The sequence below is a fragment of the Nematostella vectensis genome, chromosome 4 (assembly GCF_932526225.1).
Source record: "Nematostella vectensis chromosome 4, jaNemVect1.1, whole genome shotgun sequence".
Lineage (NCBI taxonomy): Eukaryota > Metazoa > Cnidaria > Anthozoa > Actiniaria > Edwardsiidae > Nematostella > Nematostella vectensis.
In genome coordinates this window covers 17816603-17837508 of record NC_064037.1, presented here as the reverse complement: position 1 = coordinate 17837508, position 20906 = coordinate 17816603, and the positions used below count along the sequence as shown (strand labels likewise).

Below are 20906 nucleotides of genomic sequence, written 5' to 3'. Positions count from 1 at the left end.
GTACCATGTTTATGTCGTTATGTCGCCAGTGTGCACCATGTTTATGTCGTCATGTCGCCAGTGTGTACCATGTTTATGTCGTCATGTCGCCAGTGTGTACCATGTTTATGTCGTTATGTCGCCAGTGTGTACCATGTTTATGTTGTCATGTCGCCAGTGTGCAACATGTTTATGTTGTTATGTCACCAGTGTGTACCATGTTTATGTCGTTATGTCGCCAGTGTGCACCATGTTTATGTCGTCATGCCGCCAGTGTGTACCATGTTTATGTCGTTATGTCACCAGTGTGTACCATGTTTATGTCGTCATGTCGCCACTGTGTACCATGTTTATGTCGTTATGTCGCCAGTGTGTACCTTGTTTATGTTGTCATGTCGCCAGTGTGCAACATGTTTATGTCGTTATGTCGCCAGTGTGCACCATGTTTATGTTGTTATGTCGCCAGTGTGCACCATGTTTATGTCGTTATGTCGCCAGTGTGCGCCATGTTTATGTCGTTATGTCGCCAGTGTGTACCATGTTTATGTCGTTATGTCGCCAGTGTGCACCATGTTTATGTCGTTATGTCGCCAGTGTGCACCATGTTTATGTCGTTATGTCGCCAGTGTGCACCATGTTTATGTCGTTATGTCGCCAGTGTGTACCTTGTTTATGTCGTCATGTCGCCAGTGTGCAACATGTTTATGTCGTTATGTCGCCAGTGTGCACCATGTTTATGTTGTTATGTCGCCAGTGTGTACCATGTTTATGTCGTCATGTCGCCAGTGTGCAACATGTTTATGTCGTTATGTCGCCAGTGTGCAACATGTTTATGTCGTTATGTCGCCAGTGTGCACCATGTTTATGTCGTTATGTCACCAGTGTGTACCATGTTTATGTCGTTATGTCGCCAGTGTGCACCATGTTTATGTCGTCATGTCGCCAGTGGTACCATGTTTATGTCCTTATGTCGCGAGTGTGCACCATGTTTATGTCATTATGTCGTTATGTTTGTGTCTGACAGGCTGCGCAGTGCTGGAGAGCTGGGCTGGAATTCACTGGACGATTCCTGACGGCACATGGTCAGGGTGTAGGTCAACATGGTCAGCGAGCCATGCACACTCATAAAACATTACAGGTACAGAACAGTTAGCGAGCAATTTCATCTTTTTTTTTCGGTCGATTACGTAACAATCTCGGATTATTTTTAACGGAAAACGCGAAAAATATTTCAAAATCGTAAAAGCGTATTGGAAGTTTCTTTGAGGATGTGACTGATAATTTAGAGCGGATGGCCTGTTAAATAGCGCGGGTTCTAAAAGATTATTTTGTCTCTTGTCGGTTGAGGTTTTCGTCGGCCCTGCGGAAGTAAACTGATGACAATGCTGGTTTAACACTACAAGTCTTGATATCTTCAATAACATCTCTTGTTTTGCTCTTCATATGTTGGTTTATTTATGGGTAATATGACGAGTTTGAGGCTTGTTCATCAGATGTGGTTTTGTAGTTATCATAGATCAACCTGCACACCACATAATTTAATGTCGGTGGATTTATGGGTAAAATGACTGCTTCTGGTCTTGTTCATCAGATGTGGTTCTGTAGAGTAGCTATGTTGATCAAGCTGCAGATGTATAGTACTGCCGAGGCGGAGCTGGATGCGTTCAAGACCTTCGATCAGCCTGACTTGTATTACGAGTACTACCCAGAAACTTACCCAGCACGGAAAGGTAATCAAATCTCTGAGCCAATTGTTCAGAATTCATTGAGAGTCTATGGAAAAGGAGTATGTTTTTTATAATGCTACATTTGTTTTATAATGCTCAAATTAAGGAAAGTGCACATGTTTCTAATTGACTGTTTGAATATCTCGCGATTGATTGGTCGGTCCAAACATTCTATACATATTTCCGGTGTTCATTGTTTTACCGGTGGCGGTATAAAAGGCCATAGTAGAAAGCGAAGTCCATCTCCAGTGTATGTGTTTGGCAGCATAGCTAAAGGGGCATAATGGTACAAACACTTCAGACATTCGTGTGAGCTGCATGCTCTCACAAGTGCATAATGGTACAAACACTTCAGACATTCGTGTGAGCTGCATGCTCTCACAGTGCACCTTTAATGGCAGTGCGAATGAGACCCCGTATATTTGGAAACGCGGTCCAGTCAGCCTATAGATGAGTTGTACTCAGATCATGTGACTTTTGGCTGGCTAACCCACATCACTCCGGCTCTTAGCGGCAAAATAACAAGTTTTTCAGCGATAATGAAATCATACAGAAGGTCCAAACATTCTATACATATTTCCGGTGTTCATTGTTTTACCGGTGGCGCTATAAAAGGCCAAAAAGTGAAGCTTTAATAACGACATACATAATCCAATGTGCTATTTATCGTATTTCGAAAGATTTGTACTGTTTTCTCACTCAGAACTAAAGATATCGACTTTTTTCCCACGGTCACGTGATTGATGTCATATATTAAAAGTTCATACTTGTAAAATCCCATGTGCTATTTGTCATATTTCGAAAGTTTTGTAATGTTTTCTCAATAGGAACCCGAGATAATGATTTTATGCCACGGTCACGTGATTGATGACGTCATGTAAAAAAAACAAATACGGCGTTGTTTTCGTTATTACATTTGTACACTTACTTTACGGTTTGATGATTATCGGTGAAAATGGGACGTAGATATTGCCACAATTGTGATGGAACGACTTGCCTGCTGGCACGATCAACGTCACACAGTCACGTGATTAATAATATTTGATATCCATCATGCATGAATATGTTCGTTATATCATTTGTACAATCGTGTCAAAATCTAACGACAATCGGTAAAATACCTGCCGAGATATTACACAAATCATCACATTTGAGTTGCCTGCTAACTTGACCGAGTTGCCTGCTGAGTTGCCTGCCAGCTTCACTATGGTAACCACCTTTGAGCGACTCTTTTTGTTAGGCTGCATGGTGCCATTCTCCCTCCGTATCCTACACGCTGAGCTCCCCCAATATATCGGGAAGCCGAATGAAGCTCTCGATCGCCTTTACGAGCTGAACCGAACCTGCACTCAAATCATCGGAAACTTGTCGGCTGGTCTTGCCGAGGATGGCTCGGAATGTAGCAGAACCGACGAACAAAAAAAAGGTAGGAATGTTTCCAACTTCTTCATGGGTATTTCTTGGTAGAATTGGATTTCCTGTTCATGTGAAGCAGAATGGCGACGCGCTTTTGTTCATTTCTACAGCTGCGATTGACCTTTGGAGGGGAAGAGAGCTCCGAGTTATCTTCTCAATTGGCAACTGCTTCTTAGCTGTGAAGGTAACCTCATTCTCAAAACCTTAAACCTTTACTAAATCTAGCCAAAAGAAAGCATAGATAAACTTTCAAACTCTGAAAAGGGAATTGAATTTGATTGAAATGCGATAAAGGAAAATATCGTTTTGTTGTAGGTTTCAAAAACAGCGCGCGCTCGTCGCCGTTCTCGGTCGCGTATGCAGCGCCCGCACAATGCAAAAACAATTCATAGACTACAAAATATCTGCTAAATTTTGCAGATTTATTTCCTGAAGTTAATTAATCATTTGACTACCAGGTTGAGATATAAAGATGACGGAAAACTTGTAACCACACAACGATCTTTAGCAATAACTAAGAAGGCATGAAGACGGGAACTAGTTTAGCGTGCGCATATAATTTCTCTTGTAATTTGATTGACATCCCGATCTACGTCACAACTGACTGGACCCGGGCCTTCCAGTTCACAGTTTTTTTTTTTAATTATTTTTATATTTGATGTTTGTCTTTTGCCTTTGCAGGACTATAATCTGGCAGTTGCCATCTTCGAGTCAATAAAAGATAGAGACGCGACACACAGTCTAGCTCTCAACTCAGGCATCGGGAGAATCTACTTACAGGTGCTCCAATAGTGCACTAGAGATACTCAAAGATGGCCTGGGCTAGTGGACTAGAAAATAAGACACTAAAATAGATTTGATCTAAAAAATGAAAGATTTTACATACAAGTATCGAATGTGCTTGAATTGCTTGGTTTAGATTTGTAGGCACTCTTCCGTTGAATCGGCGCGAATTTGTAAGCTAAAACTATTGCCTGTTGGGACCAGCATTCGGGCTACTACTGGTAGGTGCTCATATCCTGTTGTGTTTATTGCAGCTGGGTGACCTAGAGCAGGCGGAGAGCTTTTTCAAGGCAGTAGATGCCAACTCCTCGGGTGAGCCCGAAGCGCAGGGCACGGTTGTCATGAACAAGTGAGTATCAGTTACGGCGTGAATCGCAATGAGCCAACTTGACAGAAGCAAAGAGAAGGGAGAAGACATCTACCCATGAAACCAGGGGCCCATTGTAGCAAAGATAAGGGAGACATTTTCAAATTTTATTGATTTCTATATTTTTTTCTGTTTGCACATAGTGGTAGTAGTTCCGTAGCAGCGGTTATAGTTCGGTATCACTAAAAAAATCTGTCTTAACTTCGCAATGCAGCAGATTAACAAACCAACAATCGTCAATGGGTTTTCGCTCGCGTGTCGCTAACAAATCCATATTGCAAGAAGCAAAACTGTCTGATAGAATTCTTCCGAAATAATAGCCACAACCCACACAAATACTGAACGGCAAAATAGACAAAATGCAAAAAAAAATTGAGGATAATGTGAGACCTAGAATTGGGTGATTTATTTTGTTAATTTTCGTGCACGAGAGCTCTACAAAAAGCCGTTTCTATTTACAAGAACAAAATGTGAATGCAACGGCCGCCAATACGTTGTTGTCGTTAATTTAAGAGTTCTGCAATAACAATCTCATATCCCTTTTTAATCATCCTAGCATATTGATATATCAATCACAGTTTCAGTAATTATTTGAATATAGAATAATATTTTATCGAGCACTAACAATATCAAGGAGGTTGTCTTTAAAATGAAGTTCTTTATTCAGCCGAATGACTGAAATAAAAGGCCCACATGATAAAAATTTACCGTTTAGAAAGGTTAGTAGTTTTGTATCATTTAGGTAGTTTTGGATTGTCTAAATCTACAATATTCGAGGCAAAAAGATAAAAACAAATGCTGAGTGATACGGAACTAGGACTGCTACGGAACTGGTTATCGTACTGTACGAAACGCAAATGTGATTTTTTTTAAATCCTTGTTGTCCGAAATTCCAATGGTCAATAGTTAGCGTTTTTTTAGTTAATTCAAAAGCTATTTTTCCCATCTCGATTGATGAGCATGAATTTTAAGCCACTCGAAGGTCGTATTTTCGCGGATCTAAAAAGGAGTAGGCGTTGGGGGTGGATGAAGTAAACTAACAGGGACGGGTGAAGTAAGTGTACGTAAGTGACATGCTCGCGTGACATGACGGTCGGCTTTTTTTTCAGAGGTTTCATGGCGCTGGCGAAAGGATCGTATGAAGACGCACACAAGCACTTTGTCGCGGTCACTAAACTCGATCCCGAGAACTCAGTTGTAAGTAGCTCGCGGTTAGAACCGAGATACCCTGGATCCGGAAGCTTGTGGCTTGAGTTCATGAGGGGTTTGCCAAGGTTCTTAAACTAGCAAAGTCGTTACCATCCTTTTGTCTTCTCAGGCCATCAACAATGTCGCCGTGTGCTTGCTATTTCTTGGAAGGTTGAAGGAGGTACGTTGGCTGATCAGCTCACCATTTTACGCTCTCGCACAAAGCGTAGTAACTGAGATAATACTTTCAATCAACTATCGTTCCAGAGTATCAGACAAAGTTTTGTTGCAAGACAAATTATGTGATGAGACCTCAAGGAAACTAGCTAAAACGGTGCATGTTAGGAGTGGTGTTATCGCTAGACTGCTAGGGTGACCAAATGGTGCATGTTAGGTGTTATCACTAGACTGCTAGGGTGACCAAATGGTGCATGTTAGGTGTTATATCGTTAGACTGCTAGGGTGACCAAATGGTGCATGTAAGGTGTTATCACTAGACTGCTAGGGTGACCAAATGGTGCATGTTAGGTGTTATCACTAGACTGCTAGGGTGACCAAATGGTGCATGTTAGGTGTTATCACTAGACTGCTAGGGTGACCAAATGGTGCATGTAAGGTGTTATCGCTAGACTGCTAGGGTGACCAAATGGTGCATGTTAGGTGTTATCACTAGACTGCTAGGGTGACCAAATGGTGCATGTTAGGTGTTATCACTAGACTGCTAGGGTGACCAAATGGTGCATGTAAGGTGTTATCGCTAGACTGCTAGGGTGACCAAATGGTGCATGTTAGGTGTTATCGCTAGACTGCTAGGGTGACCAAATGGTGCATGTTAGGTGTTATCACTAGACTGCTAGGGTGACCAAATGGTGCATGTTAGGTGTTATCACTAGACTGCTAGGGTGACCAAATGGTGCATGTAAGGTGTTATCGCTAGACTGCTAGGGTGACCAAATGGTGCATGTTAGGTGTTATCACTAGACTGCTAGGGTGACCAAATGGTGCATGTAAGGTGTTATCACTAGACTGCTAGGGTGACCAAATGGTGCATGTTAGGTGTTATCACTAGACTGCTAGGGTGACCAAATGGTGCATGTAAGGTGTTATCGCTAGACTGCTAGGGTGACCAAATGGTGCATGTTAGGTGTTATCACTAGACTGCTAGGGTGACCAAATGGTGCATGTAAGGTGTTATCGCTAGACTGCTAGGGTGACCAAATGGTGCATGTTAGGTGTTATCACTAGACTGCTAGGGTGACCAAATGGTGCATGTAAGGTGTTATCACTAGACTGCTAGGGTGACCAAATGGTGCATGTTAGGTGTTATCACTAGACTGCTAGGGTGACCAAATGGTGCATGTTAGGTGTTATCGCTAGACTGCTAGGGTGACCAAATGGTGCATGTTAGGTGTTATCACTAGACTGCTAGGGTGACCAAATGGTGCATGTAAGGTGTTATCGCTAGACTGCTAGGGTGACCAAATGGTGCATGTTAGGTGTTATCACTAGACTGCTAGGGTGACCAAATGGTGCATGTAAGGTGTTATCACTAGACTGCTAGGGTGACCAAATGGTGCATGTTAGGTGTTATCACTAGACTGCTAGGGTGACCAAATGGTGCATGTAAGGTGTTATCACTAGACTGCTAGGGTGACCAAATGGTGCATGTTAGGTGTTATCACTAGACTGCTAGGGTGACCAAATGGTGCATGTTAGGCGTTATCGCTAGACTGCTAGGGTGACCAAATGGTGCATGTTAGGCGTTATCGTAAGACTGCTAGGTGACCAAATGGTGCATGTTAGGTGTTATCGTTAGACTGCTAGGGTGACCAAATGGTGCATGTTAGGTGTTATCACTAGACTGCTAGGGTGACCAAATGGTGCATGTTAGGTGTTATCACTAGACTGCTAGGGTGACCAAATGGTGCATGTTAGGTGTTATCACTAGACTGCTAGGGTGACCAAATGGTGCATGTAAGGTGTTATCGCTAGACTGCTAGGGTGACCAAATGGTGCATGTTAGGTGTTATCACTAGACTGCTAGGGTGACCAAATGGTGCATGTAAGGTGTTATCACTAGACTGCTAGGGTGACCAAATGGTGCATGTTAGGTGTTATCACTAGACTGCTAGGGTGACCAAATGGTGCATGTTAGGTGTTATCACTATACTGCTAGGGTGACCAAATGGTGCATGTTAGGCGTTATCGCTAGACTGCTAGGGTGACCAAATGGTGCATGTTAGGCGTTATCGTAAGACTGCTAGGTGACCAAATGGTGCATGTTAGGTGTTATCGTTAGACTGCTAGGGTGACCAAATGGTGCATGTTAGGTGTTATCGCTAGACTGCTAGGGTGACCAAATGGTGCATGTCAGGTGTTATCGCTAGACCGATGATATCTTGTTGTCCTTGACAGGCTCTGAGCGTACTGGAGACGGCTATCTGGTCCAATCCCCCGCGCAATCTGAACGATGGCCTTCTGTTTAACCTGTGCACTATTTATGAACTTGAGTCCTCCTGGAGTCTCCAGAAAAAACACAAGTTGCTAGAACTAGCTGCTCAGTATAAAGGCGACGGATTCAACGCGTCGTGCCTCAAAATAGGCTGATGGTAGAGCAATCCCTGGTCGTCACACCGGGATTCCTGTGGCCGTAGATCATCGCAAGGAAGCCTGGAATCTGAGAGGACCAGAACTGACGCTTGAGGATTTTGCATAGAAATCAGCTCAGTTCTTTAAATTTAAAGCCTGAATTTCGTAGGCTTTAAAACCTTATGCAATCAGACGTTCGTCCGTTTGAATAACGGTGAATTTCAATCAATCCTACAACTAAATCAAATTGATATATATTGATATAGTATCAAATAATACAGGAGAATGAGAAGAGGTCTCTAAGGTCTTGATGACTTGTAAATAGCTTAAACACCCCGAGCTTCTCTTTAACTCGAGCTTTGGAAGTAAAACTGATATCTTGCATACAATAGTAAGTGTAGCCTCATAAACACTCGTGTATATTATTGCTGTACACTCATGATACTCCCTAGGTTATCACACATCATGTCAGCATGAGTGACGTCACCAGGAGATGTCCCTGGCCATCCTCTGGACGAAAACCGGACAGTGTCGCGACAGAAGCCAGGCAACTGCACTAGGCGAGAGATGGCAAGAATCTGGCTTAGAATAATTTGACTGGCGAAACAGAAAATCCCTAAAGAAAAAAACAAATCGATGTTTTGAAAATGCGGCGTCGCGATACAACGGATTCAACAGGAATAAGTGCGTGTGTTTGAATCCTGTCTGAGAGAGTCTCATAATCTGACCAAATTTACACAAATGCATTTCATACGACACTTGAAATCTCACAGCAACAAGACAGACATCAAAGGCAATAGTATTAGGCTCGTTAGTATACTTACAAAAAGAGAGTCGAAATTGTATTACCCGGATATGTAACAATCAACGGGATATGTAACAACAACCCACCAGACATGTAACAGCAACCGGATTTGTAACAAAAATCAACTGGATTTGTAACAACGGTTTACAACCGGATTTGTAACAACTAGGATTTCGTCAAATCGTTTGGATACAAACTCAATTGTCCATAGCAAAGCTCACTCAGATGGCTCGATGACGTAGTGTCATGTTGGTGTCAAGGGGGTGCAACAATATTGTCACGTGATTTGTGACGTCATCAATTTACTAGAAGCTAAAATATTCACTAGAAGCCTAAATATGCTGAAGTCATAAAAAAACATTCATATCTCGTGAAAGAAACATTGTATAACAACCAAACTTGGTGGGTGTCATGTATGTGTCATGGGCGGTGCCAAGATAAGGTCACGTGATGTATGACGTCATCGATGACGTCTTTTTAAGCAAATCTATCCCGATGTCATCTATATTCATCTCCTAAACGAAACATTATGACAACCAATGGTGTCACTTAAAGCAAAAAAAATATCCTGACGTCATCAAAATAAACAAATATTTCTTTCATGAAAGAAACATCGTACAACAACCAAACTTGGTAGGTGTAATGTATGTATCAAGTACGGTGCAATGAGATTGTCACGTGACGTCATCGACGACGTCACAAAGTAAAACACCCTGACGCTGAAACAATGTAAAACAACTTAACTTGTCATGTTTCGTGTAGATGTCAAGGGGGGTTAAAAATTGGTCGCGTGATCTGTGAAATCGTTGATGTCGTCAAAAACAGAAATATAATAATAATATTTAATATTTTTTAAATTATTAAGCGAAAATAGAAAAGATTTGGGGCAAAGCCTAAATTTATATATGTGTTTTATAATAATAAACAATTCCCAATTCCTTTTTCATCTATTCCCAAATACCGTAAAATACTTTGAGCTTTGACTTTGAGTGCTCTGATGAGCACAGACAAAAACATTCAATTATCGCAAATACAATATTCTTAGGTGGTCTAAGGCATCTCGAGAATATACGGCAAAATCACATAAAATGGCGTATCTTCAAGAGGTTTAGAATTAAATGCGAAACGGAAAAGGACTATGTATTTTGAAACTATGAAAACTAAGGTCACGTGACTAAAAGATGGCCACCTTTAAGTCACGCGACCTTGGTTTCCATAGTTACAAGATACATATTTTGTCTACGTTTCAAAAGACAAACTCACTTGAAAGTTTCATGCATTTTTGTTAAAACCCCATAAAGATACGCTATTTTCTGTGATTTTCCCGTATGAATCCTTAGAGCCATGCCTTCGATCCCCTGAGTTGCTCGTCTGTAATTTTAATACACAATTTTTCTTCAAGTTTTTTTTTCAAAAACCATTACTTATATTGTACTGCCTATATGTAACTGCTCACAGCACTCCACGTTTGCAAACGCAAGATATATCATATTATTCTATGCTATCATTGTGCTAAGTATCTAAGTGCCTGCAATTCTACAATCCTACACAATCTACTAGCTCATCAACTAAGGACTAAGAACATTGCTTCCCACGAACATTGCCCAGTGCAAACTTGCTACTTTCCGATTTAGGTATTGCAACCCCAATTGCGTATTCTATATCTTACCATTCACATAATCTACTATTCAGCATTTGATTATTTGTGTGATTCCGTGTACATAATAAATCGTTTTTAAATCAACCCGTTTGAGTTCGAATTACGCGAACTTTCATCATTAGACAATAGACAAGTTAGGGCTTATCGAGAATAACTGCTAGTCACTATTAGTTATAACTGCGATCTTTCTAAGTAATAAGACAATTGAATGCACGCTAGGTAAGATTTACACTTATCATTGCTATGCACACAATTCTCAACGTCAAAATAAACGTAGGACCACAGGTAGCCCGACCAGTAGAGGAAGTCTTCCCTCCATCGAGGCTGTACACTCGGCCAAACAGCGTCGCGCTTAACAGGCCCTTGCTCAGGCGCCGCTTACTCTCGACTTGCTTGACAGGCACATCGTGATCCCACTCGTCACGCAACAATGTAACGCCATGCGCGACCACAGCCGGGAACACGTGACTGGCGTTTAGCTCTGCTCTTAGGGCAAAGGAGTCAAAGATAGTGCTCGCGCTGGAGACCTGTGACCCGCAAGAACTTCGGGACATCCCGAAGCACTTGATAAGCGTGCAGACCCGAAGGTAGTACTGCCCTTCCAGTGTGTGCAAACCGTCGAACACTCCCAGCGCGTACAGCTCATCAGGAAGTTTGGCAGCCATCTTGTAATGCAATGTACAGCACGACTTACTTCCTGGGTAACACACGCGAATGATGGCTTCCGCTTTGTCGAGTTCCTTGAAAAGGAACCGATCGCCAAAGAGGTCAGAATAGAACACATCGTCGTTTGTGTTACCGGGAGTCTTCACATAGGTCATGTTACTGGGCGATTTCTTGGGTGATTTGGGTAGAGAGGCGATCAAGAGTTTTCCGCTTGCTGAAAAGCTACGGTAGTACTCCCTGGCTCCGCTTGAGCTGTAAATGCCACTTCCGGTGTTAGCAAAGCTCGGCACGTGGGTATTAGCGGCCAGAAAGTTGACCCCTATCCCACGCGCCCAGGAACTGTGAAATCCAATAGCGGGGAACAAAGGTAGTACATCGAACCACGCGGTGGGGAAAACCACGTGATCAATCCCTACTGACGTCACTAATTGAACAGCAGGGGCCTGGAACAGAACATCGAAACAGACGAAGGTGCCGAACTTGCCAAATGGTGTCTGGAATGTAACAAGCTCTGGTACACGCGGTCTGTTTACGACTTTCATCTCGTTCATAAATGGGTGCTGCTTGTGATACCTGGCCACAAGGGTGCCGTTGTCACTAAACACCACGTTGGTGTTGTACTGGTAGCGACCATCACCTGGACAATGCGGGTCAGAGGCTTTCTGGCAGGGCTTGATGTCACCCATGTTAACGACAAGGTACATGGCATATTTCCTGGCCAGGCAACTTAGACGGTACAGGATGGGTGTGGTCTTGTTTATGCCAGGATCCAGACACGGATTCGAAGAAATCTTTGGATCGGGGATGTTCTCCAAAAAGTGCTTGAAAACGGATCGGGTTTGGTTCCAACCTGTGAGGCCATACTCTGGGAATACAATAATGCTGGAATTCTGTAGACGAAAATAAACAAACACTCAATAAACAAAGATGGAATCGTCCACGCACTCAGCTTGAGTTTGGCCATTAAGGTCTGGTGTACATACCTTATCTCTGGTCTAGTGTACATACCTTATCTCTGGTCTAGCGTACATACCTTATCTCTGGTCTAGTGTACATACCTTATCTCTGGTCTAGCGTACATACCTTGTCTCTGGTCTAGTGTACATACCTTATCTCTGGTCTAGTGTACATACCTTATCTCTGGTCTAGCGTACATACCTTATCTCTGGTCTAGCGTACATACCTTATCTCTGGTCTAGCGTACATACCTTATCTCTGGTCTAGTGTACATACCTTATCTCTGGTCTAGTGTACATACCTTATCTCTGGTCTAGTGTACATACCTTATCTCTGGTCTAGTGTACATATCCCTGGTCTAGCTTACATACCTTATCTCTGGTCTAGTGTACATACCTTATCTCTGGTCTAGTGTACATACCTTATCTCTGGTCTAGTGTACAGACCTTATCTCTGGTCTAGTGTACATACCTTATCTCTGGTCTAGCGTACATACCTTATCTCTGGTCTAGCGTACATACCTTATCTCTGGTCTAGCGTACATACCTTGTCTCTGGTCTAGCGTACATACCTTATCTCTGGTCTAGCGTACATACCTTATCTCTGGTTTAGTGTACATACCTTATCTCTGGTCTAGCGTACATACCTTATCTCTGGTCTAGTGTACATACCTTATCTCTGGTCTAGCGTACATACCTTATCTCTGGTCTAGCGTACATATCTCTGGTCTAGTGTACATACCTTATCTCTGGTCTAGTGTACATACCTTATCTCTGGTCTAGTGTACATACCTTATCTCTGGTCTAGCGTACATACCTTATCTCTGGTCTAGCGTACATACCTTATCTCTGGTCTAGCGTACATACCTTATTTCTGGTCTAGTGTACATACCTTATCTCTGGTCTAGCGTACATACCTTATCTCTGGTCTAGCGTACATACCTTATCTCTGGTCTAGCGTACATACCTTATCTCTGGTCTAGTGTACATACCTTATCTCTGGTCTAGTGTACATATCTCTGGTCTAGCTTACATACCATATCTCTGGTCTAGCGTACATACCTTATCTCTGGTCTAGTGTGCATACCTTATCTCTGGTCTAGTGTACATATCTCTGGTCTAGCTTACATACCTTATCTCTGGTCTAGGGTACATACCTTATCTCTGGTCTAGTGTACATATCTCTGGTCTAGTATACATACCTTATCTCTGGTCTCGCGTACATACCTTATCTCTGGTCTAGCGTACATACCTTATCTCTGGTCTAGCGTACATACCTTATCTCTGGTCTAGCGTACATACGTTATCTCTGGTCTAGCGTACATACCTTATCTCTGGTCTAGGGTACATACCTTATCTCTGGTCTAGCGTACATACCTTATCTCTGGTCTAGTGTACATACCTTATCTCTGGTCTAGGGTACATACCTTATCTCTGGTCTAGTGTACATATCTCTGGTCTAGTGTACATACCTTATCTCTGGTCTAGCGTACATACCTTATCTCTGGTCTAGCGTACATACCTTATCTCTGGTCTAGTGTACATATCTCTGGTCTAGTATACATACCTTATCTCTGGTCTCGCGTACATACCTTACCTCTGGTCTAGCGTACATACCTTATCTCTGGTCTAGTGTACATACCTTATCTCTGGTCTAGCGTACATATCTTATCTCTGGTCTAGCGTACATATCTTATCTCTGGTCTAGCGTACATATCTTATCTCTGGTCTAGCGTACATACCTTATCTCTGGTCTAGTGTACATACCTTATCTCTGGTCTAGCGTACATACCTTATCTCTGGTCTAGTGTACATACCTTATCTCTGTCTAGCGTACATACCTTATCTCTGGTCTAGGGTACATACCTTATCTCTGGTCTAGGGTACATACCTTATCTCTGGTCTAGGGTACATACCTTATCTCTGGTCTAGGGTACATACCTTATCTCTGGTCTAGGGTACATACCTTATCTCTGGTCTAGGGTACATACCTTATCTCTGGTCTAGCGTACATATCTCTGGTCTAGCGTACATACCTTATCTCTGGTCTAGTGTACATACCTTATCTCTGGTCTAGTATACATACCTTATCTCTGGTCTAGGGTACATACCTTATCTCTGGTCTAGCGTACATACCTTATCTCTGGTCTAGCGTACATACCTTATCTCTGGTCTAGCGTACATACCTTATCTCTGGTCTAGCGTACATACCTTATCTCTGGTCTAGGGTACATACCTTATCTCTGGTCCAGCGTACATACCTTATCTCTGGTCTAGGGTACATACCTTATCTCTGGTCTAGGGTACATACCTTATCTCTGGTCTAGCGTACATACCTTATCTCTGGTCTAGCGTACATACGTTATCTCTGGTCTAGCGTACATACCTTATCTCTGGTCTAGGGTACATACCTTATCTCTGGTCTAGCGTACATACCTTATCTCTGGTCTAGTGTACATACCTTATCTCTGGTCTAGCGTACATACCTTATCTCTGGTCTAGGGTACATACCTTATCTCTGGTCCAGCGTACATACCTTATCTCTGGTCTAGGGTACATACCTTATCTCTGGTCTAGGGTACATACCTTATCTCTGGTCTAGCGTACATACCTTATCTCTGGTCTAGCGTACATACGTTATCTCTGGTCTAGCGTACATACCTTATCTCTGGTCTAGCGTACATACGTTATCTCTGGTCTAGCGTACATACCTTATCTCTGGTCTAGGGTACATACCTTATCTCTGGTCTAGCGTACATACCTTATCTCTGGTCTAGGGTACATACCTTATCTCTGGTCTAGCGTACATACCTTATCTCTGGTCTAGCGTACATACCTTATCTCTGGTCTAGCGTACATACCTTATCTCTGGTCTAGCGTACATACCTTATCTCTGGTCTAGGGTACATACCTTATCTCTGGTCTAGTGTACATACCTTATCTCTAGTCTAGTGTTCATACCTTATCTCTGGTCTAGCGTACATACCTTATCTCTGGTCTAGCGTACATACCTTATCTCTGGTCTAGCGTACATACCTTATCTCTGGTCTAGCGTACATACCTTATCTCTGGTCTAGTGTACATATCTCTGGTCTAGTATACATACCTTATCTCTGGTCTAGCGTACATACCTTATCTCTGGTCTAGCGTACATACCTTATCTCTGGTCTAGCGTACATACCTTATCTCTGCTCTAGCGTACATACCTTATCTCTGCTCTAGCGTACATACCTTATCTCTGGCTATTACCATCTGCTCCTCGTACGTATCAATGTTTCGCATCATAATTCCTAAGGCGTTCGCCCTTGTTATCTCCTTTGGCCTATTTAAGGGTGGCACGTGTTCGTATACAGCAGCGATAAACTCGCTTTCAGGGACTGATTTGATGTGGGAAATGATTACCAACGCAAGAAGGCTAAACTTGGCGACAAACCACCGGAACATTGTCTTCAAGAAAAAGAGGGAGATTAATGTTACAATCAAAGTAGGGCGGCATTCTAGGGTATACACCTATTTCAATAAAGGTTGTCAGCGCGAACGGCGAATGGCAATTGCCAAATGGCAGTTCTACGACGGAAAGGTGTTAATGGGAAGTAAAAAGTCGATTTTACTCATTTGGCGAATTAAAAGTTTCCGTCGGTCAACGTCAAATTGAGGGATATCATTCACCTTTTTCTTCACTAGTTTTATGTTATCTTCAAATCCCGGAGGAAGTGCCCCAAAAACTCTTTGAATTGCACCGAAATCTATGGATTGCGCCATGTTTACACATGGCTTGGCATGCGTTCTCCCGCGTACTACTTCACGTGCTTGACCTATGAGACGAGACACGCAATTGGCTAGTCAATCAACTCAGCTGATACATTCTCTATTTCTATTACGGTCTTACATCCCCTGTCTGGCGTCGGTCTCTCGACGTTTCGCAAAAAAAGAACTCTCACGTTGGGATTTTCAAAACATTTTATTTATCACCACGAAGTTTTCAGGCAATTACAAGTCTCCGATGATATTACTTAACCTGGGGATTTAGCGTTAAACCTAGAGACCTGGAGATTTGCTGCAAAACCTGGAGACTCCCCCCAGTTTATCCGGGAGAGTAGACAGGTCTGCAAACGGTGCATGCATGGATACATACATACAAACTGCCTCCCGTACCCTACCCGCTAAGCGCAAAGCCATTGTTCTCACTGACCTGTTGTCACTAGCGGGGAAGGTACGGGAGGTAGTTTGTGGCGACCGTTGGTCGCGTATCGAGTGAGATGGTCTGAAGCATATTCGGATGTCGATGAGGATAGCTAATGTGTGATTTCGGAGCGGATAGGATTTAGATATCGAAGTATGATTTTGCCAAAATATTGAATTCCGAGCGAAGTAGAGGCGAAATACTTCAGTTTTAACGGCAGCCGAGGGGCGGAAAGCAGCGGTCGAATCGCGTGACCTCGGGCCCATGCACAAGTCGCAGAGTTGTGGGAAGGTCTAGCTCCGTTTCCCCCCCCCCCCCCCCCCCCCCCCCCCTTGTCTGAGAGCAGAAGACAGCGCGCGGAAAACATTTCATTGCTTTTATATTTGAAGGGGGAATCTCGTAGCCTGTGTAAAGCCCTTATAATGGTTGGGGGCACCATAATTTGGTCGAACATGTTGTTATTATTTTATTAGCAGTAACATTTTTCCGAATTTTTTTTAAGTTGCTGGTTACGCTGGTTAAAACAACACCACAGATATTAGTCAGGGCTAACTTAAGGGACACCGGGTCGACATCTTCACCTAGGACGTCATCTGTATTGCTAACGTAGTCGGAAACCTTTTTTGTCAGGCAAGCGGCGATGGCATGATAAGACCTTGTAGCTTTAGATAATACCTTGGAGTTTTCTCAGTTAACACCTCAAGCTTAAACAATAAAAAAAGAATGTGATTTTCATTCCAAGCCCTCGTTTTTAATTTGTAATTCATTTCGAAAATTAAATTAGAAGTACCTGTGTAACACTCCGCCATTCAATATGTGACGATTTTCAAAATAAATAGGTTAAAAAAAGAGAAATGGTGATTTTATAATTTAAAAGTTCCGTAAGAAATTAAAAACCAGCTAGAAATTAAAGCTTTTTTATATTTGTGTTTTTAAATGTAAAGGCAATATATCCTCCACTGCGCTTGGATACAAAGAACTGGTTATTACGATGGCAACGCATGTGCCTCACGGGTGGTTGCCGCCTCCTGGCACGAACAACTAGCTAGTGCGGGGTACTCTAAGGAATCGCGTGCCAGCGCGACCAAGGACTGAGATTTCTCAGTACGGACCGGGCAAGCGAGGTTAATAAGTCATTTATTATATGGCTTTTTACTCGGGCTTCCTGCTTCCAGACGCAAATCGACACTTTTTTATTAACAGGTAGCGAGAAATCTCCAATGTGCAATTCAGTGTACTCACTATGACCTTACCAAGGCCTTTTCCTTACACGAAGTATACAAGCCTATGATGTCATCGCAATTCAGGCTGAGGTAGTCGCCATCATGGAATTTAGAATTTCACATCTACGATTTATGTATTTGTGCAGAATCAAGGCCTAATTGGCGATTTTATTGCTGCAAATTTACCATAGCTTTACTCTCTATCAAGTTATTGTGGAAAGTCGTGCTTATACATTTGCGTAGACCCGTAGCGTATAAAGGAGGACATAACAAACATGTGCTGACTACTTTAGTAAGCTACAGACAGCTTCAATACCTAATCTTGATGTGATCTGAATACAACAGAATGAACCAAAGGTATTTAACTAAATTGCTTAATCTTTTAAAGTTATCTGAGTGAAAACTCACTTCTGTACTAAATCGCTATGGTATTATGAATAAGCTACTTGGCCGCTTTTCAGAGTCTTCTGGTTAGTCTCTTAGAACACCTGCTCTCTTTAGATAAGTTTCTTTTTCTTTCTAAAATACCTTTATTCCTCATTGAATGAAATCATATTTTTATGGAACAATTTCAATAAACAACTAGATAATTGTGTTGTCTTTGTAGTGTTGTTGATCTTGATCCTTGAAAAAAAATGTTCTAATTTCATGTCTGGATATTCTAAATGATACAAAACTATTCACCTTTACTGAGATATAAATCCAGCTTATTTCATCCAATAGTTTGTTCAGAAAGTATCGTTATTTCGAAGCGATTTTCATAATTGTTGCTAAAATGAGCGGCGTTTACTGCACAGTGAACTGACTGGCGTCACGAAAGTCAGATGAAAACAATACCTCCTTTAACAAAAATGTCCTAATTTTATACAAATGCTTAGAAGAAAGAATGTCTGTTAATGTGTATGGGTTTTTTCTGGCTTGATGCTATTTTTTTATTAACATTGCTTTTAGTTTTTCGCATCCCGTATCACCTTGCGCCCACAGTGTGTTTTTGGTTTGACTGCAGATATAAAGCCGCAAAAAGGATTGATTTGATTATCCCGTTCTCAATCATTTTATTCCCAGTAATGTTAATTCTGAACGGTTAATCTTTATTATGTGGGCCTTTTATTTCATAAATGTGGACTTTAAAAGCATACTAGCATACACACATTGGCACCAGTCGGGCCAAGACGGGACGCTAGCACAGTCTATTACCCGTGCAGTTCGGCAACCATGGACAGCTGTTTCGTCCTTATTAGGACTCGTCAGCATGGCATAGCCGGTTTGCCTCAGTTAAACTTCATCGGCAAAAAAACTGCAGGGCGACTTCGACTCGAACGAAGTGCTTTAAACCACAGCTCAGATCCATGTGGGATCTAGAGCTGCGACTGGGCTAGCGTGATGCCAATTGTGCGGATCACGCATGCGACCTTTGTCGACTGTGCTAGCGTCCCGTCTTGGCCCGACTGGTGCCAATGTGTGTATGCTAGTGTGCTTCTAAAGTTCACTTTTATTTCAGTCATTTGGCTGAGTAAAGAACTTCATTTTAAACCTCCTAATGATATTAGTTAGCGCTCGATAAAATATTATTCTATATTAAAATAATTACTGAAAGTGTGATTGATATATCAATATGCTAGGATGATTAAATAAAATGGCCAAGATTAACCATAGTTAAATCATTAGCTGGCTAACTTACAAAAGGGATATGGTATTGGCATGTGCAGCAAATCGCTGGCGAGATATTCGTAATTTTCCCACGGTCACGTGATCTGTGACGTTATCACCTATAACTTTTTTTGCTTGTCCATCTACAGTTATACATTACTTGACCCAAGTTTGGATGATGTGCAGCAAATCGCTGTCGAGATATTTGTAATTTTCCCACGGTCACGTGATTGCATAGGTATAAACAAGAATATGAGTATTCGATATTTCAACGCGTCACGTGAGCCGTAGAAATTGAATGAAATAGAGAAAGCTAAAAGAAAAAAGAAAAATGTAAAATCATCCGACCTGCATTTTGTGCTCAACATGAATCCGATCTGCATCCGACCTGCAACCTGCATTTTGTACCCTCCGGTTTAAAAAGAAAGGTAAACAATGTTGGAAATTATATTGAGGAAAAAAATAAATAAGATAAGTAAGTATGTAATAAAACTCACTGTCTAAATAAAACTATTGAAACTCATCCTTGCAGATAAGTGGCAACAAATTGCTATTACAATGTTGTTGATTTTCTCGAGTGAGTCGTCGGTCCGGAAACTTTTTTTTATCGACAGCGGTTGTTACAGGAGGATCCGGACCGCTCAACAGCCAACCAAGGCACGCCATTCCACCGGAAGTGGTTGTTGCCATATAATATAAGCAAATAATGAATTGGAGTAGCTAATCTCTCTCATCGCAGCTAGATGCTTAAGGCATAGGAAGGCGCCTCACATGTCTGACCACGGATCACAGATAAGATCGAAATTGTTGGTTTTGGGAGGCGTGAAAAAACCGGAGAACCCGGAGAAAAAAAACCCGGAGCAAAGGCGAGACAAACTAACTTCACAGGTAACCCAAGCACGCGGTTTGTATTCTAGTACGCAAGAGAATTTGTATAGTGATGAAAAAAGGGAAAATTAAAGAAAATAGACTTCATAGTGGAGTCTCTTTATTATTGTTTATTTCAGGGATCTCTTCTGAGTATTATGGGCCCATTTTACTCACTCGTATCACGATGTATACAGCTCGGGACTTTACCGCGATATTTCTAAATTCTTTACCTTAAATGTATTTATATTTGTAAAGAATAACAAGGCGCTACCATTAGAATAAACTAACCGAGCAATGTGAGATGATTAAATCAGGGCACAATCGACCCCTAGTGTAGTAATATTTACCAAATGGATTGTCGTCTTCTGTTCGCCTTCTGTAAATGATCTCCTTTGTTGCGTGTCAGCAAACACAAGACATACGACTAGCAAAAAAGGAAGAGGAATACAGTTTGTTAGCCCAAATTCTTACCACGAATTTCCCCTTTAATTCGACTTACACGAACATTGCCTGTCTTGTGTTGCGCTCTCCTTATTTACTCAGGAACCCGATCTAATTACGTTCATTTATCTAATAATAAGTACTACCCCATGGCGAGCCCCGACATGCTAGCCGACACTTCCCCGACTTCTTTTTTTGTACAAATATTTTCTATATAAAATATATACATAAATAATAATAAATAAATATATAATAATAAATCAATTTTGCATTTTTTTAGTTGGTGGTATTCATTCCTATTCGCAGGGACCTAGAGAAGAGCTGCCAAGGTGTGATATTATTAAACCGGTTAGTTATTGAAATCAAATGGGGGAGGGTGGGGGTAAACAAGTAGAGTATTTAT

At 41.9% G+C, this 20906-nt stretch overlaps 2 protein-coding genes across 3 annotated transcripts in view; one reads left to right on the top strand and one right to left on the bottom strand.

Moving 5' to 3' along the window:
- The window catches only part of LOC5506933 (trafficking protein particle complex subunit 12), a 46421-nt gene extending 37983 nt beyond the window's left edge, over nucleotides 1-8438 (top strand). For both annotated transcript variants that reach the window (XM_048726440.1, XM_048726439.1), the window contains exons 8-16: nucleotides 1004-1117; nucleotides 1571-1709; nucleotides 2947-3132; nucleotides 3233-3306; nucleotides 3804-3902; nucleotides 4160-4254; nucleotides 5382-5469; nucleotides 5591-5641; nucleotides 7876-8438. In XM_048726440.1, coding sequence (XP_048582397.1) covers nucleotides 1004-1117; nucleotides 1571-1709; nucleotides 2947-3132; nucleotides 3233-3306; nucleotides 3804-3902; nucleotides 4160-4254; nucleotides 5382-5469; nucleotides 5591-5641; nucleotides 7876-8067 — 1038 coding nt within the window. In that variant the 3' untranslated portion in view covers nucleotides 8068-8438. The remainder of the gene's footprint in view (nucleotides 1-1003; nucleotides 1118-1570; nucleotides 1710-2946; nucleotides 3133-3232; nucleotides 3307-3803; nucleotides 3903-4159; nucleotides 4255-5381; nucleotides 5470-5590; nucleotides 5642-7875) is intronic.
- A 1296-nt stretch (nucleotides 8439-9734) lies between these two features.
- On the bottom strand, nucleotides 9735-20665 carry LOC5506952 (pantetheinase). The gene is made up of 4 exons (XM_001627578.3): nucleotides 20562-20665; nucleotides 20410-20486; nucleotides 15368-15583; nucleotides 9735-12070 (listed from the first exon to the last, which is right to left on the bottom strand). Exons 3-4 carry the CDS (start codon nucleotides 15578-15580, stop codon nucleotides 10730-10732), a joined length of 1554 nt encoding a protein of 517 aa, XP_001627628.2. The 5' UTR covers nucleotides 15581-15583; nucleotides 20410-20486; nucleotides 20562-20665; the 3' UTR covers nucleotides 9735-10729.
- Between the last annotated feature and the right edge of the window lie 241 nt (nucleotides 20666-20906).

Bases quoted from the DNA above. Each gene is read 5' to 3' on its own strand.
- LOC5506952 (XM_001627578.3), bottom strand. From the start codon at position 15,580: ATGTTCCGGTGGTTTGTCGCCAAGTTTAGCCTTCTTGCGTTGGTAATC. The intron at 12,071-15,367 runs GTATGTACGCTA...TTTCGTCTACAG, and splicing joins TGGTAATAGCCAGAGATAAG to AATTCCAGCATTATTGTATT.